We start from the raw sequence: 17,040 nt of genomic DNA on the forward strand, positions 1-17,040 counted from the left end.
ATATTTATAATTTGACCCATGTTCCAATTTGTTTGGACAAGTGACATCTCAAAGTTTAGCCACAAATTAAATAAGCAACATTTCTTGCTTAGATCTAGCCTACAGGGATTTAGTGGTTCACTACTTAGGTTAGACATGCACTAAAAAGAACATTATATTGTAGAAGAGAACCTCCATTCACCGGGACATCCATATCATGAAGATCTGTAGCTTCACTTTGTTCTGACAAATTGAGTTGAAGTTGCTTCATGTACTTTATTTTATCATCATCACTACGGCCCTCAAACAATCTTGTAGGCTCATATACTTCAGACTCTCTTGTGACCATGTTGTTGAATTCGCGAATCATCTCCTCTTCACTCATGGCATTGTCCATTGTTCTATTAGAGATCAACCTGATTGGGGAGAAGACATAGGGCAAGTGGGGTGCGGTGGGTGGCACCGAAGCGGTGCGTAGGGTGAGGGAGACGGAGAGGAGACCAAGTCGGCTGGGCTCCGAGACCGGATTCTCTTCGGTGCCAAGGAGGGGGGTGCTCGCCCTAGTGGTTGTCGGTGGGTGGACTGCTCGGGATGGGATGGGGATGGGGAAGTTGTACGGTTGTTCCGGGGATGAAACTTGAGGTGGGGAGCCGTGTGTTTCGACGCGGGCACGGAAGGCGTAATTTGGTAGGCTTTGAGGGGTCAAATTGGCATTTATCAAAACATAATTAACATAGTACACTGATAATGCTCAGATACAAACTAGGACAAGTGGGTCGGCCCGACCTGGGTTATACGAGCCAGGCACGGCAAGTACACAGGCCATGCTGGAATAGCACGCATGCTTCCCTCGCTGGCCCAGGCCCGGCCCCCTTCTTACACGGGCCGACATGTCGGCCCATTTAGCCCACTGGCCCACGTGGAATCCAGCCCATTAGGTTATTTTGGGCCTATATTAGTCTATTAGGCTACATAAAAAACTAAGCGGGCCGTGTCGTGTCGGCACTTATGTCCAGCCTCGCGGCCCACGCATAACCCTAGGTGTGCCATGTGCCGGCACAGCGCGATTATAAACATGTCGGGCCAGGCACACGGCTATCTGATCGGCACGCTAAGACCAGCCCATTTGTCCAGGTTTGCTCACGTACATTCATCTCTATGAAGTCACACACGCACAATGTACCTCTAAAATACTAAGTCGACACAACATATTTGAAGAAGTCACCAACGTCTTCTCTCGTTAAACCAACATCGTCAAAAAGTCTAAAACAGATCTAGAAAAGTAGAAGCACAATTGTTAAATTTAGGACTTGAACCCTGGTGAGCTGATTCAACCATCCAAGCTATGCTCAGTTCACAAGCAAAATTGAATGCTTAAATTCTCTTTTGATAAGGAGCTAAAAATGCGGAAACAAAAATAAATGCCACACATTCATTAGTCAATACTATTTTTCTAAATGATTCAGATTTATTATCAAAGTTAGTACAAAACACCTCAGACATTATAAAAATTACATCAAGGTCTCTGGGTCATCGAAAGACCACTGCTGCCAGAACGATTCACCGATGCACCGCTGCCGTGACTCCCCTACCGAAGTCGGCTTGACCTTGCCAATGGCAGCCGGGAAGTCTTCTAACCGAATAATAACTCGATAAAAGATTCTTATAATATACTTCCTTCGTCTGAGTTTATTTAGTTCCCCTCATATTTTGTGTCAAACTTTAATGTAAACTTAACCAATAAAATGTAAGTTTTACGTGGTAAAAATAATATTATTCGGAACTTCTTTCAAATATGAAGTTAGTCGTATAAATTTTATGATATTTAGTTTAAATTTTGCTAATAATATCTATGGTCAAAATTAATCAAAAATACAAAAGGGGGGTTATAAACCCGGACCAAAAAGGTATCTAGTCTAGTTCAAGGTGTTGAAGTGTATACGTAGATTGCCTAGCGGTGGCGGAGCTTTAAAGAAATAACGAGGCGGGCCCACCCAAAAATTTCCCTCAAAAATCTCATCCGAAAGTTATATATGGACGATATTTTCTGGTTTGGGGAATTAAGCACTATCTAGCCCATCCCTCAAATTTATAGTTGTTCATCCCAAAATATACACCTCTAGCCCATTTGTCCTCCAAGGACAAGTCTCGGTAAAATGGGGGAAACTATAGCGCATGCGCCGCTGCGCACCTCGTCGCCAGCCATCCCTCGGCCCACCCCGCCGCCCATGACTCCCACCAGCTCAGCTTGGCAGATGACAATCCTAAGTTCAACCTTTAGTCTAGAAATGTTAATAATTGAACAAAAATTTCGCCAATTCAAAAAATGTTCAGGAATTTTTCAAAATGTCCTAAAAATTCGAAAAAAATTCATGAATTACAAAATAGTTTATTGATTCATAAAATAATCGCTGGTTTAAAAATTGATCATCATTTCAGTAAATGTTCGATATATCAAAAAAGTGTTTGTGAATTTCAAAAATTGTTCAATCAATTTCCAAAAAAAATTGTCAATTCTAAAAATGTCCACCGATTCAAAAAAATCACGTTAAAAAAATAATAACAAATAATATAAAATGTTCATGATTTTAAAAAAAATTGTAAAGAATTTCATGACTTTGAAAAAAGTTAATGATTTCAAATATGTTTATGAGTTTAAAAAACGTTCATGATTTCAGATAAATGTTCATTAATTCGAAAGGATGTTCACAAGAAAGTAAAGAAAGAAAAAGAAAAGGAAAAAAAGAAAAGAAATATGAAAAGAAATACGAAAAATAAAATAAAAAATAGAAAAAACCGGCTCAAGGACCTTCCCAAGACCAATTAGGAAGAAATCCGAAAATGGCCCGACCAAAAACAGGATCGAAGGCAGGAGAGGGAACACGCTAGGTCGCGGGACCTCCTATATGCCGCTAACTGCCGCAAGAGGTCGACGTTTCGCACAGGGCGGCTCACGTGGGCCGGCCCATTTGCAGGTGCAGATCGACGATTCCCGTGAAGAAATGCCAAAAAGAAGAACGCTGCCGCTGGGAATCTAACGCGCGACCACGGATTGAGTTGCGCTCTGTCCTCACCGCCGCACCAGACATGTCCTTGTGTTGGATTGGATTCGCGACGGCCGCGGAGAATCATAAATGTATAGGGGATCGAACCAAGGAGATCTAAGCTCTTGGTCGTTAACAACGACACTAGCCACCATAACTACTGAGATTAGATGTCTAAAATAGCAGCAAGTGTGTGTCAACTATAAGCCACAAACAAAATAAACTTATTTCTAAATTTTAAACGTGATTTTATTTTTGAAAAGAGTAAATATTTTTTGAAATGCGAACATTTTCAAATTTTGAACAATGTTTTTAAAAAGTCAAACATCTTGGGAACCCAAAACATTTTTCGAAAAAAGGAACAAATTTGAAAGGGAGAATAATATTTTAAATTATGAACATTTTTTTGGAAATGCAAACATTTATTTTAAACAGGAACAAAAAATTACAACCGGAATATTTTTGAAATTACGAACATTTTTTCAAAAACACAAGCATTGAGTAATTTTTTTAAGATGTCTAAAACACAAATTCTGAGTAGATTTTTTAACGTACAATTTTTTTCACAAACGCAAAAACAATAATGGAAACGAACAAATTTTGAATTTACCAAACATTTTTTGAAAATATGAACTTTTTTTAATTTATGAAAAAAAATAAAGCACGAAAACTTTTTGAATCTTGAGAAAAAATTCCGAAAAGGAGAAAAAAAATTGAAGCACAAACATTTTTTGAATCTTGAGAACAAATTTTCAAACGGAGAACAATTTTGAAAAATCCCGAACAAATTTGGTAGCGTGAATTTTTTTAATACATGAACAAAAAATTGAAATCCGGTACATTTTCAGAAATTTGAAAGTTTTGAACTTTTTTGTGTAACAAGAAGAATTTTTGAATTTTGAGAACATTTTTTGGAAACACGAACAAAATTTGAATATTTTGAAAAAAGTTTGGAAAAAAGGAGAAGAACTAAAATGAAAATAAAAAACCAAAGAAAGAAAAACTGTTGAAAAGAGAAATTAACTTGAAAAGGAAAACTGAAAGACAACAAAAAAGTAACGAAAAGAAAAGAAAAAAGAACCAGAAAAAGTAAGAAGATAAAAAAAGAGCAAAAATAGAAAAAGAAAAGGAAAAATAAAAAACCGGTTCAGGAACCTTCTAGATTGTTCCCAAAACCAATAAGAACCGGCTGGGGAAGGTTCCCAAAACCGGAACGTGTACATAGGCTACAGATGGGCCGGCCCGATTTGTTGATATTTTGACGCAGCATGCGTCAAATAGGTTTTTCCCTAGGTTGCTACGCGCCAAATAGGAAACCCCATGCAGTAGCGGTTGGAAAAATACGTTTTAGACAGGGGAATCCTCACCCCCACCTGGGCCAGCCCACACAGTAGCGGCTGGAAAAGTACGTTTGTCCCGGGTTGACACACGCAATGAGAAGAGAGTGATAGTGTATCTCAATAATGCAGCAAAATGCGAAAATTATCTTTTAAGCCCGGGCTCATCTGCTCCCGTGGTTAATAAAAAAATCAAGACCAATACTAGAAAAATTTAAAAAATTCCAAAAAATATTCCCATGATAGACAATTTGATGCATGAGGTCCGCCCAAGTTTTCAAATCATTTGGACAACTGAGCAACTCTCCGCAAAAAAGACAAATTCGGGTTCTGTAAAACAGTTTAATGTTCATGTACTGTTTTGACCCGATTTGTCTTTTTTGCAGGGAGCTACTCAGATGTCCAAATGAGCTAATATTTGGAGCAAACCTGACGCAATAAATTGTCTATCATGGGAAAAAAATTGAATTTTTTTGAATTTTTTTCTGACCAGGTGCAGATGAGCCTGGGCACCGAATTATGTTTTTTTTCTTCTATTGCAGCGCACGGTCCCTTTTGCTAGTTCTATACAACCAAACATATGATCATCCATGATGCAAAAGAAACATTCAATTGCAGTTTGGTGATGGCAACAACCAATAACTTATTCCATAATTTCCTGCCTTTTTGTTTACACGATCTTTTCTGACGACGACGACAACAATGAAGATGATGGCAAGAACAGCCAAATTTATTCCATATGTACTACACTATCTTGGAATCAATCAATAATAGGATGGATGAATTAACATTAACAGCTGCTCTGAGATTATGTACTGCTGCTATACACTCTTCCTACTTCACTCCACACCTCCAAACTGAAACACCTCTCAATCCTAAGCATCCGGTTTACCGTCATCACCTGCTCGTTCAGTTTGTTACTAAATTCGGTATAACTAGACTACGACCGACATGTTCTGCGTCTTTTGAGTTCCTGGCAAGGATTCATTTCTTTGTTTCGAACTGCTTCGCAGATGTACAGACTGCTCCAGCTTTCAGACGGTCCGTGAGGGCCACCTGTTATGAACAAATTGCTGCAGCACCAGTAGCAGCAGCAGCAGCATCTTCTTCCGTACGGCATAAGTGACTGAGAGCCGATAAAACTCTAGCTGGTGGCGTCAATCAATGCTGGATCTCGCACAGCTCCCAGTTTCCCTCGCCGTCGATGAGCTTTAACTCCACGGAGTGGAAGGGTATGAGAGCAGGCCTCTGTAAATGGAGCGGGGAAAAGAAGTTTCAGCAAAATACTCAACTTCAGATTTTCTGGGAATAAGTTTACAATTGAAATGCAGAGGCTACAACAAATAACTGAACTGCGGTCGCAGCAGATACTTTACACAATTAGCGGGAATTACGCGAACACTTACTTGTGACGAAGTGATCACAGTTATGCCCATGTCTGTTGCTAGCCTGTACAGATGCTCTTCAACATCAACACTCGTAGCGCTGCAATGAAGTGCGATTTTAGGACCCACAGTAATTGATCAGTGAATGAAAATAAAAATGGTCAAAGAGAGTTGTGGCGCTGCACATACTTTGTGCACTCGTCGAGGATGCCGAATTTTGGATGGTGGAAGAACAAACGAGCCTGGAACAAAACAGTTCAATCAGAAGATATTAAGGGGACAGACAATGGTTTTGGCAGTTTGCACAGCTTGCAGTGGAGTTAACACTGACCATCCCAAGCCTCTGCTGTTCTCCCAGCGACAAAACGTCTTCCCAGTTTGGGGTAGAGTCCCAGCCTTCTCTCTCTAGAAGGTAGACCAACCGGACATTCACAAGAACCGTCTTCAGGTGGTCATCTAGCAACTCAGGAGCACTAGACCTGTTGCCTACATTAGCACAGGATTTCAGGTTACCAGGAGAATACTTACTACTTCATTTTGACAAGCAATTTCATAGTAAAAAGGAAGGATATGCAGTTCAATATATACAGTTTACGGTAATTCAATATGCCCATATTCTGAGTGGCACCTACTAGCTTTATATAATGAAAGAATCTTCATCTCTGCTTCCTCCCTTGACAGAGGGTATATGATCTGATCCCTAAGAGTTCCCAGGCTGGTGTATGGACTCTGAGGAACATGGAACATCCCTTCAGAGGGCTTGGTAACTCTCCCAGAAAAGGCAGGCCATAAATCTCTGAGCACCCTAAACACAGAGCTCTTCCCGGTACCATTGGGGCCTTCAGAAAATCAAGGTAAAAAGGAACGTCAGCATGATTCACTGCCTTATAAAGATGACTGAAGGTTTCAGAGCGCAGACATACCAGTCAAAAGAAGGCTTTTCCCTTGTACCACACTGCATGACAGCTTCCTAGCCAATAGCTTCTGCGAAGGTGTTACAATATCCACTTCATGGAATTCAATAATTTCGGCTGAGGCTGCACTAATGGCACTGGAAGGCACTGGGGTATCTGCAGGAAATCATTGAAAAGACATGCTTAATTAGCGGAAGATATTGCTGTAAAATTTGCAAATGATCATAACATCCGCTACCTTAGGACATTATTGATATAAAATTACAACACAACCCAGTGGTACAAGTTACCAACTATGCCCAGAGCTGGTCATTAATGCTAAAAAGTATCAATAATTTAACACAAAGTTGCAGCTTTTAACGAAACATCAAATTCCTGCAACCACTCTATGTAGCACTAACATTCGGCATAATGAGCAGGCAAACGGTTTTAGATCGAGAATGCTGTAGTTCATGTGCCAAAGTTCAATCATAATATGTTAAACAGGATGTGCCATAACAAACAGGGTGTAGGAAATTGCCACAATTTACACCAAACATGTTACATGCCATACAACAAGATTAGTTATACCCTGCAACAGTACTAGCGCAGCCACACTATTACATATGCATACTGAAAAATTAAAAGAAAATTCCAGCTAAGAATTTAAAACAAAAGTGCTGCGATAACCAAGTCCTACCTAACTGAAACTTACCCTTTTGAGCTACACGCAAAATCTCCTCGAGTTCAAAGATCCGGTTAATCCCACCAGAAAGTTCAAGGAATTTCTTATGCAACTCAAGAATGTCACCGAAGGCTATGAAGCTTTGTGACACCACTGATGCCAAGAACCGCAGAGCATGTGCCAGCTCTCCTGTTGCACCAAAGAGAACATTAAGGTTTTTGCAAAGTGGAAGGTTAAAATAATCTAGTCCTGAGTCCTGAAATTGAAGCATTTTGATGATTAGTAACCTTGTGTTGAAGTCAAAGCTCTGTCTCCCTTGTGCTCCAGAGCATATAACAAACTCAGACCCCATGTCACATTGTGTGGGAGTTGCTTTGTCACAAAATCATCAACAATACCATAAAGCCATTGCTTTCTCAACAGAACCTTTGAGTGGTTAAGCAATTTCATGAATTTAGCCTCAACCATCTGATATAAGAGAACAAAACCATAAGAAGGAAGACTAATTAATATCTCATAACAAAATAAGGCCAGCAAAAGTTATTGAAAACATCTTTTGATTCATAAGAACGTAAAGAAGGGTGAAATCATAAGCACATATCGTATTACTAGTTCGAGTAAGCAAAGACAACTAACAATGTTAGTAACACAGGGAAAAAGTTCAACAGCAGCAAAATGGATTAGTTATGTTTTACTTTGTACAAAACCTTCTGGAGTTTTTTGATATTGATGCTTCAAGAAAAGCAAGGCCTTAGTAACTATGAATGTAAATAGTTATGCTTAAACAAACCTTTTCCATTATCAAGAATATGGATGAACTAAACAGGAAGACACTAGCTTCATATTTGGAGATATATACTAGATATCAACACGAGAGTATTTTGCTCATACTTGGCATAGTTACAGAACTATGCAACTAGCATCCAACCTACCAGAGTTTACAGATCATCACAGTTCATGATTCAAATTAAAATAGTTGACCCAAAAATGAACAGACACTACCAACACATCAGTATATACACATTTTAAACGTTTCTCATTCTGGGTGAAGAAACTCACAGCCTTTTCTCTTGAACCACCACCAAAGAAAGCAATTGATTCAGCATGTGTCCGCAGCCTCGAGTGCATAAACCTAGTACATAGTTCACCAGGTTAACCGACATTCAGAAATTCTCAAAGCAATAAAAAATTCAGGTCTGGCAAGAAGACCAAGAAACAGCAAGGAATGAAATATTACCTGAATGTTCCTTCAAGTTCTTGTTCTTCGCTTGCAAGATGACCAAAGTCGGGTGATATAGCTCTCAGGAAACCCAATCCTAGTAACATGTAAGCATACAATATACCAACTCCTCTTCGGCCGGACAAAAGCTTCATTCTCCATGTAAACCTAGTGAGTCATATCCATGGACATTGTTAAGCGAATCTTACATGCTAACAAAAGATTAAACCAAGTAGATATGAGTGCTGATTCCAAAGATAACTCACCAAAGAATGTCAACTAGTGGTTTTACCATTCCAGTAACCAAGCCAGCAAGGTCAGTGGTCAACTTATCCACATCAAGTGTTAATCTTTGGTCTGCATCGATACTTTTACCTGACATATTGAATACCTGAAAACATATACTAGAACAACTTAGCTTCAGTCAAAAGTCAAAATCCACAATGTTAACTCTGTTTGACATGCAGTCTTATTCCACAACCAGATTTCATACACACCAATAGACATCAACTGACCAAAACCCTGTCCAGAACTCATCAAAAGACTTGGCCTAACAGACAACCTTTCCCACGCATCACTGAGACAACTTGAATACACAAGCAGATACAGGATATACCTTGTAGAATGCATTTCTTCTCAAATAATATTGAAGCAAATGGTTGGTCAAACGAATACGCCATCCAAGGGCAAGTCTTGAAGTAAGGGTTCTGTGAAGACATAAATTATCAAAACCATGAAATCAAACATACACGGAATAATCATCAACAGGCCAAGCTTAAATTTGCATGCCAGAAGAACAGTTTGCACAAGCACCAAACCAAAAGCAGCAGGTTATTCATTTAAACCAACTTACAAAGTGATTATTCATGATACCATGTCAAAAGAGTCTACTGAGTGCACATAAACAAGTTACCTCAGAGATGGTGCAACAAAAGAATTGGCAGCACTCTGCAGAACACTGACACCAACTAACCGAACAAAAGCAGCTTTATCCTGCTCCAAGACAAACTTCACAGTAGTCCCTGAAGATGAGATAAATCAGACAGAATTTTATGTGTGGCTCTTCTGATAATAGAAGATATTGAAGAAACCAACCATTCAGTGAAGCAATACGATCCGAGATCACAGTGCGAGAGAAAATAAGTAGAGCGACAGCAAGCAACTGCCCTCCTTGTTTGTCAAGTAATTTAGGAACCTGGGAAGCAAGATGGGAGCATTACTAGACTTCAAGAACATATTAACATTGGATATAAGTTTCCTTGAGATAATTTAATATGCTTCATCAGATATATGCCATGCCAGTTTTTTTTCTTGGTACATATATTGCCTCAGTATACTCGGAGTCTCGGATCCTTAAATTACTAGCACCTGCATCTTAAAATCCTAACATCTCAGATACAAGAGCGACGCCAGTGAGTGGAGGCAAATGTTAATAGACGATGGGCTGTTCAGACGAGAATGTTAATACACAGATCTATATATCGTCTATTTTTCTCTTATCAAAAAAGATACGGATCTATTATGTATACAAGGGCTAGTAACAAGATACAGTTTCTAAAGACACTATTGACTCACTGGAACAACATTAAAGAGAACTAGTTATGTATGAAGCAGAACATACCAATATTTTGAGCATTGCAGCTGCTCTCAGAGGCAGAGGCCTTGGGGAGCACTGCAAATGTGGGATTACAGGTGTTCGTACTGTTTGTCCTGTTTCCAACTTGGGGGAAGTTGCTATGACCTTTGTAGAGTAGGAATCCTTGGACCTTAACGAAGCATTGCTCTAGTAAAGAGAATACATAGAACTGTGTCACAGCCAAAATTCAGTTGATAATAATGGAATAGACATACCAGGTAATTCTATACCTTTGCCCTGTTCATAAAAGCCCTTTGAACAGTTAGGGCATCCGATTTACGTTCAGTTTCCAGTGATGTAAGTTCAGACTCTTCAGTGTAAAAGGATGAGTCATCCCTGCAAAATCAAGAGTGATATTAAACTTACAGTGAATTAATTTTGGACCAATAAACATTCAGCAAATTATTTCAGAATTTATACCTTCTGTGCTGAACATCCCACCCTCCTTCACCGTCCAATGACAAAACAATATTATGAAATGCAACTAACGCTGGGCGATGAGATATTGTTATGCATGATGTTCCCATCGCTCGAACCTTTTTGCAAAAACGTTCTTCCATGTCAATTGTCACAGCACTAGTACACTCATCAAGAATAGCAAACTTTGGCTTATGGTAGAACAGCCTGGCCATTCCTAATCTTTGTTGCTCGCCAAGGGATAGCTCATCACCCCAGTTAACTTCCTTGTCAAGAGGATAACGTTCTAGCAAGTATTCCAGATCAACCTGCAAAAGGAGCATCATTACAAATTCCAGCAGGTTAAGAGACATAACTCAAGAAGCCATGATGTAAAATACAAATATCATATAGATACGAAGACTTACATTCTTTAGAAGGTCCACCATGCCATCATAGCTAAGTGGTTCAGTCTCCTGATCTGCTGTGAGAGGATAGATTAGCTGTTCGCGAAGTGTGCCAACTGCTGTGTATGGCCTTTGTGGGACATAAAAGATTTCCTTGTTAAGATCGGAACCAACACCAGGCTTGACAATATGGCCAGATACCAGTGGCCATAGGCCCCCAAGAACCCGAAAAAGGGAGCTTTTTCCACTACCATTGGGACCTGAAATAAGAGTAAAATCAGAGTGTCAACATTTCACTTAAATGGCATTTCATGCAAATATGCATGGACTATGGACAGTTGGACACTGAGAGTTTGGATGTACTCCCTCTGTAAACTAATATAAGAGCGTTTAGATCACTAAAGTAGTAATCTAAACACTCTTATATTAGTTTACGGAGGGAGTACTAGATTATTTTATAAGAATATAAGCATCCAGAGCCTTGGCGCAGTGGTAAAGCTGCTGCCTTGTGACCATGAGGTCACGATGGTCACGGGTTCAAGTCCTGGAAACAGCCTCTTACAGAAATGTAGGGAAAGCCTGCGTACAATAGACCCAAAGTGGTCGGGCCCTTCCCCGGACCCTGCGCAAGCGGGAGCTACATGCACCGGGCTGCCCTTTTTTAAGCATCCAGTTCAAATCTTATCCTCTCAAGGAGACGCACTTAAACAGCATACGCACGACTTTGAATAGCAACTCCGTAAGTAGTAGTAACTAAGCTGATTACCAATGCAATTCAAACTTGCAGATGCTATATTATCCAACTTTGTTTCAGTGTTGTTAATTAATCTTCTTTCAGGAACTAATTGTCAGATGTATGAAACTGAATTCAGCATGTTTTCAAATTACTACACAACCTAACATATTCTTGTATTCACGTCCTTAGGGCTTACGATCCAAAAAAAACTGAAAACAAAATAGTGAATAAGAAATGTCATCATAGATATTATAATTTATAAGATCAGTTTACAGTTGCGACACAGAAAAGTCTGTTATCCGCTAGTATAATGTAAGTTTTCTTTAACTTCTAGTTTTATCAGATTACTTAAGGCTATAAGAGATTGAAACAGAGAGGCCAGACATGAAACTACTTCAATGTCACGACATATCGTGTTTCATGGTTCATAACTGCAGGCAGTCTGATATCTGGATATGATTTACAGATGCTCTAGAACATGTAAAAGAAAAATGTGCATGAGGCTACATACATTCTCATAAGTGCTGGGTAGCTGCTGCTGTGTGTGTTGATTAAAGCAAGCATTGCAACAGTTTAAGCCAAAAATCCAAATTCAATTGGTAGGAGAGGATTACCGGTGATTAATAGATTAGATCCAGTTTCCACTCGGAGAGTTAAATCATCAACCAAAACATTCCCAGCAGGTGTCACCACCTGTAATCATTTCATATCAGAATGATGGAATTATGTGAGGAAACAGAAAGCGAACGTGCTCCTCCAAGCATGCTATTACCTTAACACCGGAAAATTCTATATGGTTTGCTTCGCTGATGTAATTCCCAACAGAAGAGCTGTGATTCAACGATCTATCACGGACCCCAGACAGCTCACGTGAAACATCTAGTAACTCACGAATCCGGTCTGCATAGCCACTGTCAAATTACAGTGAAAGTCCATTGTCAATCATGTCACAAAAAAATATCAGAACTCGAAGACAGCAGAATAGCATCAGAGACAGTAGGTCACAGGACCACAGTAAAGTTTGCCCTGCAAAATTACAGCCATAGTTGCATATATAGGCCACAGTTGTCTAGATATACAAACTATAGAGAAGATAACCCATTCAAATAATCCTCGATATGGAAGGTCCCAGTAAAAAATCTAATGGCTCCGCCAGTTCTCATACACTACAAGATGCAAAAGGTTCCTAAATCCAACAATAGGTAACAGGTCAGACTGAACAACACACTGCCATAAATTGTGTTGTTTCAAAAGAACTCTTAAAACATGTACAAGAATGACAAAGAAAAACATAAGCTCGCAATATATCAGCAAGTACTTAAACATTTTCACTTCCATCAAATGTCTATACTTCTGAAAGATGCAAGCAATGAGTCCTAAAGTAACAGGATCGGAAATGAAATGAAACTATTCGGTGTTATCAATAGTTTTCATGACAGATGGACTTACCTCAGGATATTCAAACGCCTAGAGCTGATAGAAAGGGTCCCGAGAGACTGAAATAGTGCTATGATCACGCTCGTGTGGTATCGAAGGTTACTCAACATATCAGCCCTTCCTAGTGTAGATGAATCAGGTCTAAGGTCGCCGGAGAAGAACGGTTCGATAATAAGAACAACTGCTACAGTGGCACCAAAGTACTTCAGAAAGAAATCTTGAATCATGCCGAACCACCAGTTTTCATGGAGTACATGCTTCAAGTGCCCAACAAGAGCTCGGAATCGGTGCATAATATGATATTCTTCTCTCTTCTCACCACCATAAAATGCTACACTCTCAGCATGAGTTCTTAAGCGTGAATGAAGTTGACGATACTCCCCTTCTAAGTGCTGCTCTGTAGATTTCATCTTTCCAAAAGCAGGAGAGAAATTTCTAATTGCTCCACCAGCAACTAGTATATATCCCTGAAAGCATTTTGCATATTAATACATTATAGGAAAACCAAGGAAGCAAAACATATAAAAATTGAGCATTGCTCCTCATTGGTAGGGGTATTATCGTGTATTAAAACTATATCAATAATTACCAGAATCCAAAGCATGTATTTTGGACTAGCATAAGAACAGAGACGCCAGGTATATATCAACCCTTCTGCAACTGCAGCCAGATCATCCTGTACAAGTTCACTAAGTTCAGAACAGAACTTTGGTATATCACTCGCAATCCTTTGCTCCGGGTTTGATATTCGATGATCCACATGAGAGATCTTGTAGTAAACCATATTCTGGACATACAGAAGAAAAAGCGGCAAGATATTAACACTGTATTCCAAAAGATCAAACTATTGATTAACCTGTATTCTAAAAGTGTGTGCATGCACCATATGAATCTTCTGTATTTTTATAACAATTCTTCAGAAAGAAGAACATGAACTGATATGGCCACTACTTCAACATCAAATCAGAAAGAAAAGATATGACTTGACATGGCAACACAAAAACAATTGACGCCATCTCCAATAAATTAATAGAGAAAGCAAATTCAGCTAGCATAGAAAAAATGCTACTAAGGGAAGAGGGAAAGGAAGCAAAATAGAAGAAACAGTAAATAGATTGCTTCATGAACAACCTAGAAGAAACAGCTAAATATCACATAAATGAGAGTGTTCATATTAAATTGAAAAGGAAGGCACATGAAAACTAGATCAGTAATCCCCCAGTACTCTATAGTTTTGGATTTTGGTTTTGGGGTTTGTAAGTTTATATTCAGCTAGCAACAAGGTGCATGTATGTTATTCTTTCATCAGCTTGTTACATTTGCAACACTGACAATACTTTTAAGCCACTGGTTCTTATAACCCATGACATAATCCTCCCGAGCATACTGACTCGGAACCATATGAGTCCATTTTACTTCTTATTTTGCAAGAAACCATAAGTCCACTGATAGACAGAAACTTGGAAAATAAACATTAACATATTCTGGAGACCAACACAAGTGAGGAATGTTCAGCCACTACATAATCAAAATTGATCAACTGATGTACCTGGAAATAATCGGCATGGACGAGGTCTGTTAAAATTTTCTTGAAGCGCAAGTTCAGAGACCCAGTTAGGTATTTTGAGGTCTGGTATACTGCTGATTGGAGAAAGCATAAGATCAGATTTTCTATAATTAGGCGTGTAAAGGTTGGAACACGCCGAAGAAATGCCGCTTTAAACAGAAAGCCTTGAACTTTTGCTAATCTATGCCCGACAGCAGTACGCAGCACCTGAAAAGAAAACATACCCAAAGTAATGTCTCCGATCATTAAATACGTAGTATACTTCAAATGCCATCTTAAAATACAACAGAACGCAGTAGTATCAGTGCTTTTTCTATATTGTCGCATCTGTGTACTACATCATATTGAGAACGTTCAATATAGGACAACAGGAGTGAGCTTAGCCATTTCAAATATCACCAATCAAACATATGAAACGTGTATTCACTTGAACTGTGCCACTGGGGCACTGCAGAAGTAACAAAAATGTGTCTTCTCAAACTTGCTATATATTTGCCTGCTCTATTAAGGAAGTAGAATAGGCGTCACAGATCCAAGCAGTATGCTCTACGTTGTCCTTACTATTAGCAGGACCGGCATGATTGCAGACCAGATCGACGGTTACAAAAGTCCTTGTTTTTTGTACGCATACCAAAAAAGGGAGCTTAATTATTGTGCAAAACTTAAACTCAAAGCTAGCTAGCAGTTCGCTTCTTCGGGCACGGTAAAAACATGACATTGCTTATGAAGAACTACCAATTCTGCAAAATTCTCTGAACTTACTGCTGTCAGCATCAAGCCAAGAAGGTATCGCGTGCCATTCGGGCCAATCTTCTTGAGCAGGATAGCGGCCAAGAAATGCAAGGACTTGAGCGCGCTCTTCCTCCGCTTCGTCGTCCCGGACAACCGGCCATCCGTGCCGTTGTGACCCAGCCTTTCCCCATTCCTGGCCAATGCATCATCACCGTCATTGGCGGCTTCCGGACGGCCTCTCCTCCTTTGGCCTCGGCCCGACCGCGCGTACGCCAACGCCCCGCCGGCGACCAGCGCGCCGGAGACAACCGCCAGCGTCCTCCTGCTTCCACCCAAAATTGACAAGATTCAAGATTCCAAAACAAAAAAAAATACTATTCAGACACCAATCAAGGAGAACATGGTAAGGGGTGAAAAAGAACAGGACTTTGCAGCTGAGCACGCACGCACCTCCGGGACGCCAGGAGCCCCCGCCCGCGCTCGGTGAGCTGCAGCAGCTGCAGGGACGGCATCTCCCCGGAGCAGCGGCAGGCCGCGAGGCGCGACCTCCCCGGAGCAGCAGGCCGGGCTCACCGCCGGAGGGGGAGAAGATCTTGCTATCTACGGCAGCGACGCGGAGCCGAGCCGCGCCTCCCTTCCTCGCGGCGCATCGTCGCCGGCCCTTTCTGCGTGCGCCCGCCGGAACCGGGACGGGAGCAGAGAAGGGGCGGCTCAACCGCCTCCGAGATCGCCGCGGGAGGGCGAAGTGGGGCGCGCAGCCGGTGGAGGGGAATCTTGAGGGGTGGTGACCTCGATCTCGGCGGCGAGATCCCCGGCGGTGGGGCAGTAGATGCCGGGAAGCAAGGGAGGCGGGTAGAGGGAAAGAGGAGAGGAGATTGGGGGAGTAAAAAAATGGTGAGTACGAGAGACAAGTTGATGAGATTCAAGAGAGGGTGTGTGACAGCGATGGAGAGAGAGAGAGATTTGGAGAAGACTCTCTGCAACTGCATCTGCTGCAATTTGCAAAAGCATCCTAATTATTTTTCTTGTATGCTTTTTTCGTGTGTCAAAACTGTGTTATGTTTTCCATTTTATTTGAGTTATTTCCGTAATTTAGTTTTTTATATAATAATATGTATAACTCGAAGTCGAAACTTGGGTTCAGAATTATTAGGGTTGCCTCGATGCGAGAAAAAAGTATTAGTGACGAAGACAAGGTGTTTGACTTTTGACTAGGTCCTTTGAATCTATGAGCCCAAAGAGTGAAGTATATAGCAATATTCCAAATGGTGTCGCGAAATACTTTGGCATTTCTTGTATGCTTTTTTCGTGTGTCAAAACTGTGTTATGTTTTCCATTTTATTTGAGTTATTTCCGTAATTTAGTTTTTCTATATAATAATATGTATAACTCGAAGTCGAAACTTGGGTTCAGAATTATTAAGGTTGCGTCGATGCGAGAAAGAGGTATTAGTGACGAGACATGTTGTTTGACTTTTGACTAGGTCCTTTGAATCTATGAGCCCAGAGAGTGAAGTATATAGCAATATTCCAGATGGTATCGCGGAATACTTTGGCATTTCTTGGATTAAAAACCTTTAATAGAACG

At 40.3% G+C, this 17,040-nt stretch overlaps 1 protein-coding gene across 2 annotated transcripts; it reads right to left on the minus strand.

Moving 5' to 3' along the window:
* Positions 1–4,978: 4,978 nt before the first annotated feature.
* Positions 4,979–16,449, minus strand: LOC109741993 (ABC transporter D family member 1). Of its 2 annotated transcripts, none has more exons than XM_020301086.4 (25): positions 15,904–16,449; positions 15,484–15,775; positions 14,704–14,928; positions 13,744–13,941; positions 13,167–13,621; positions 12,490–12,628; positions 12,332–12,410; positions 11,003–11,241; positions 10,599–10,903; positions 10,409–10,514; positions 10,164–10,325; positions 9,638–9,737; positions 9,456–9,564; positions 9,159–9,249; positions 8,809–8,933; positions 8,561–8,710; positions 8,383–8,455; positions 7,611–7,791; positions 7,354–7,512; positions 6,669–6,815; positions 6,378–6,584; positions 6,077–6,231; positions 5,935–5,987; positions 5,767–5,845; positions 4,979–5,608 (listed from the first exon to the last, which is right to left on the minus strand). In XM_020301086.4, exons 1-25 carry the CDS (start codon positions 15,963–15,965, stop codon positions 5,522–5,524), a joined length of 3,978 nt encoding a protein of 1,325 aa, XP_020156675.1. In that variant the 5' UTR covers positions 15,966–16,449; the 3' UTR covers positions 4,979–5,521. The 2 variants fall into 2 exon arrangements, with proteins under 2 accessions (XP_020156675.1, XP_020156673.1); XM_020301084.4 differs by having other exon boundaries at positions 7,339–7,512.
* Positions 16,450–17,040: the final 591 nt, after the last annotated feature.

The sequence above is a fragment of the Aegilops tauschii genome, chromosome 1 (assembly GCF_002575655.3).
Source record: "Aegilops tauschii subsp. strangulata cultivar AL8/78 chromosome 1, Aet v6.0, whole genome shotgun sequence".
NCBI lineage: Eukaryota > Viridiplantae > Streptophyta > Magnoliopsida > Poales > Poaceae > Aegilops > Aegilops tauschii.

Coding starts and splice junctions, on each gene's coding strand:
- LOC109741993 (XM_020301084.4), bottom strand. CDS start 15,965: ATGCCGTCCCTGCAGCTGCTGCAGCTCACCGAGCGCGGGCGGGGGCTC. Junction 12,411..12,489: donor TAGAATTTTCCGGTGTTAAG/GTAATAGCATGC, acceptor AAATGATTACAG/GTGGTGACACCTGCTGGGAA. Junction 6,816..7,338: donor AAAGGGTAAGTTTCAGTTAG/GTAGGACTTGGT, acceptor GATTTCCTGCAG/ATACCCCAGTGCCTTCCAGT.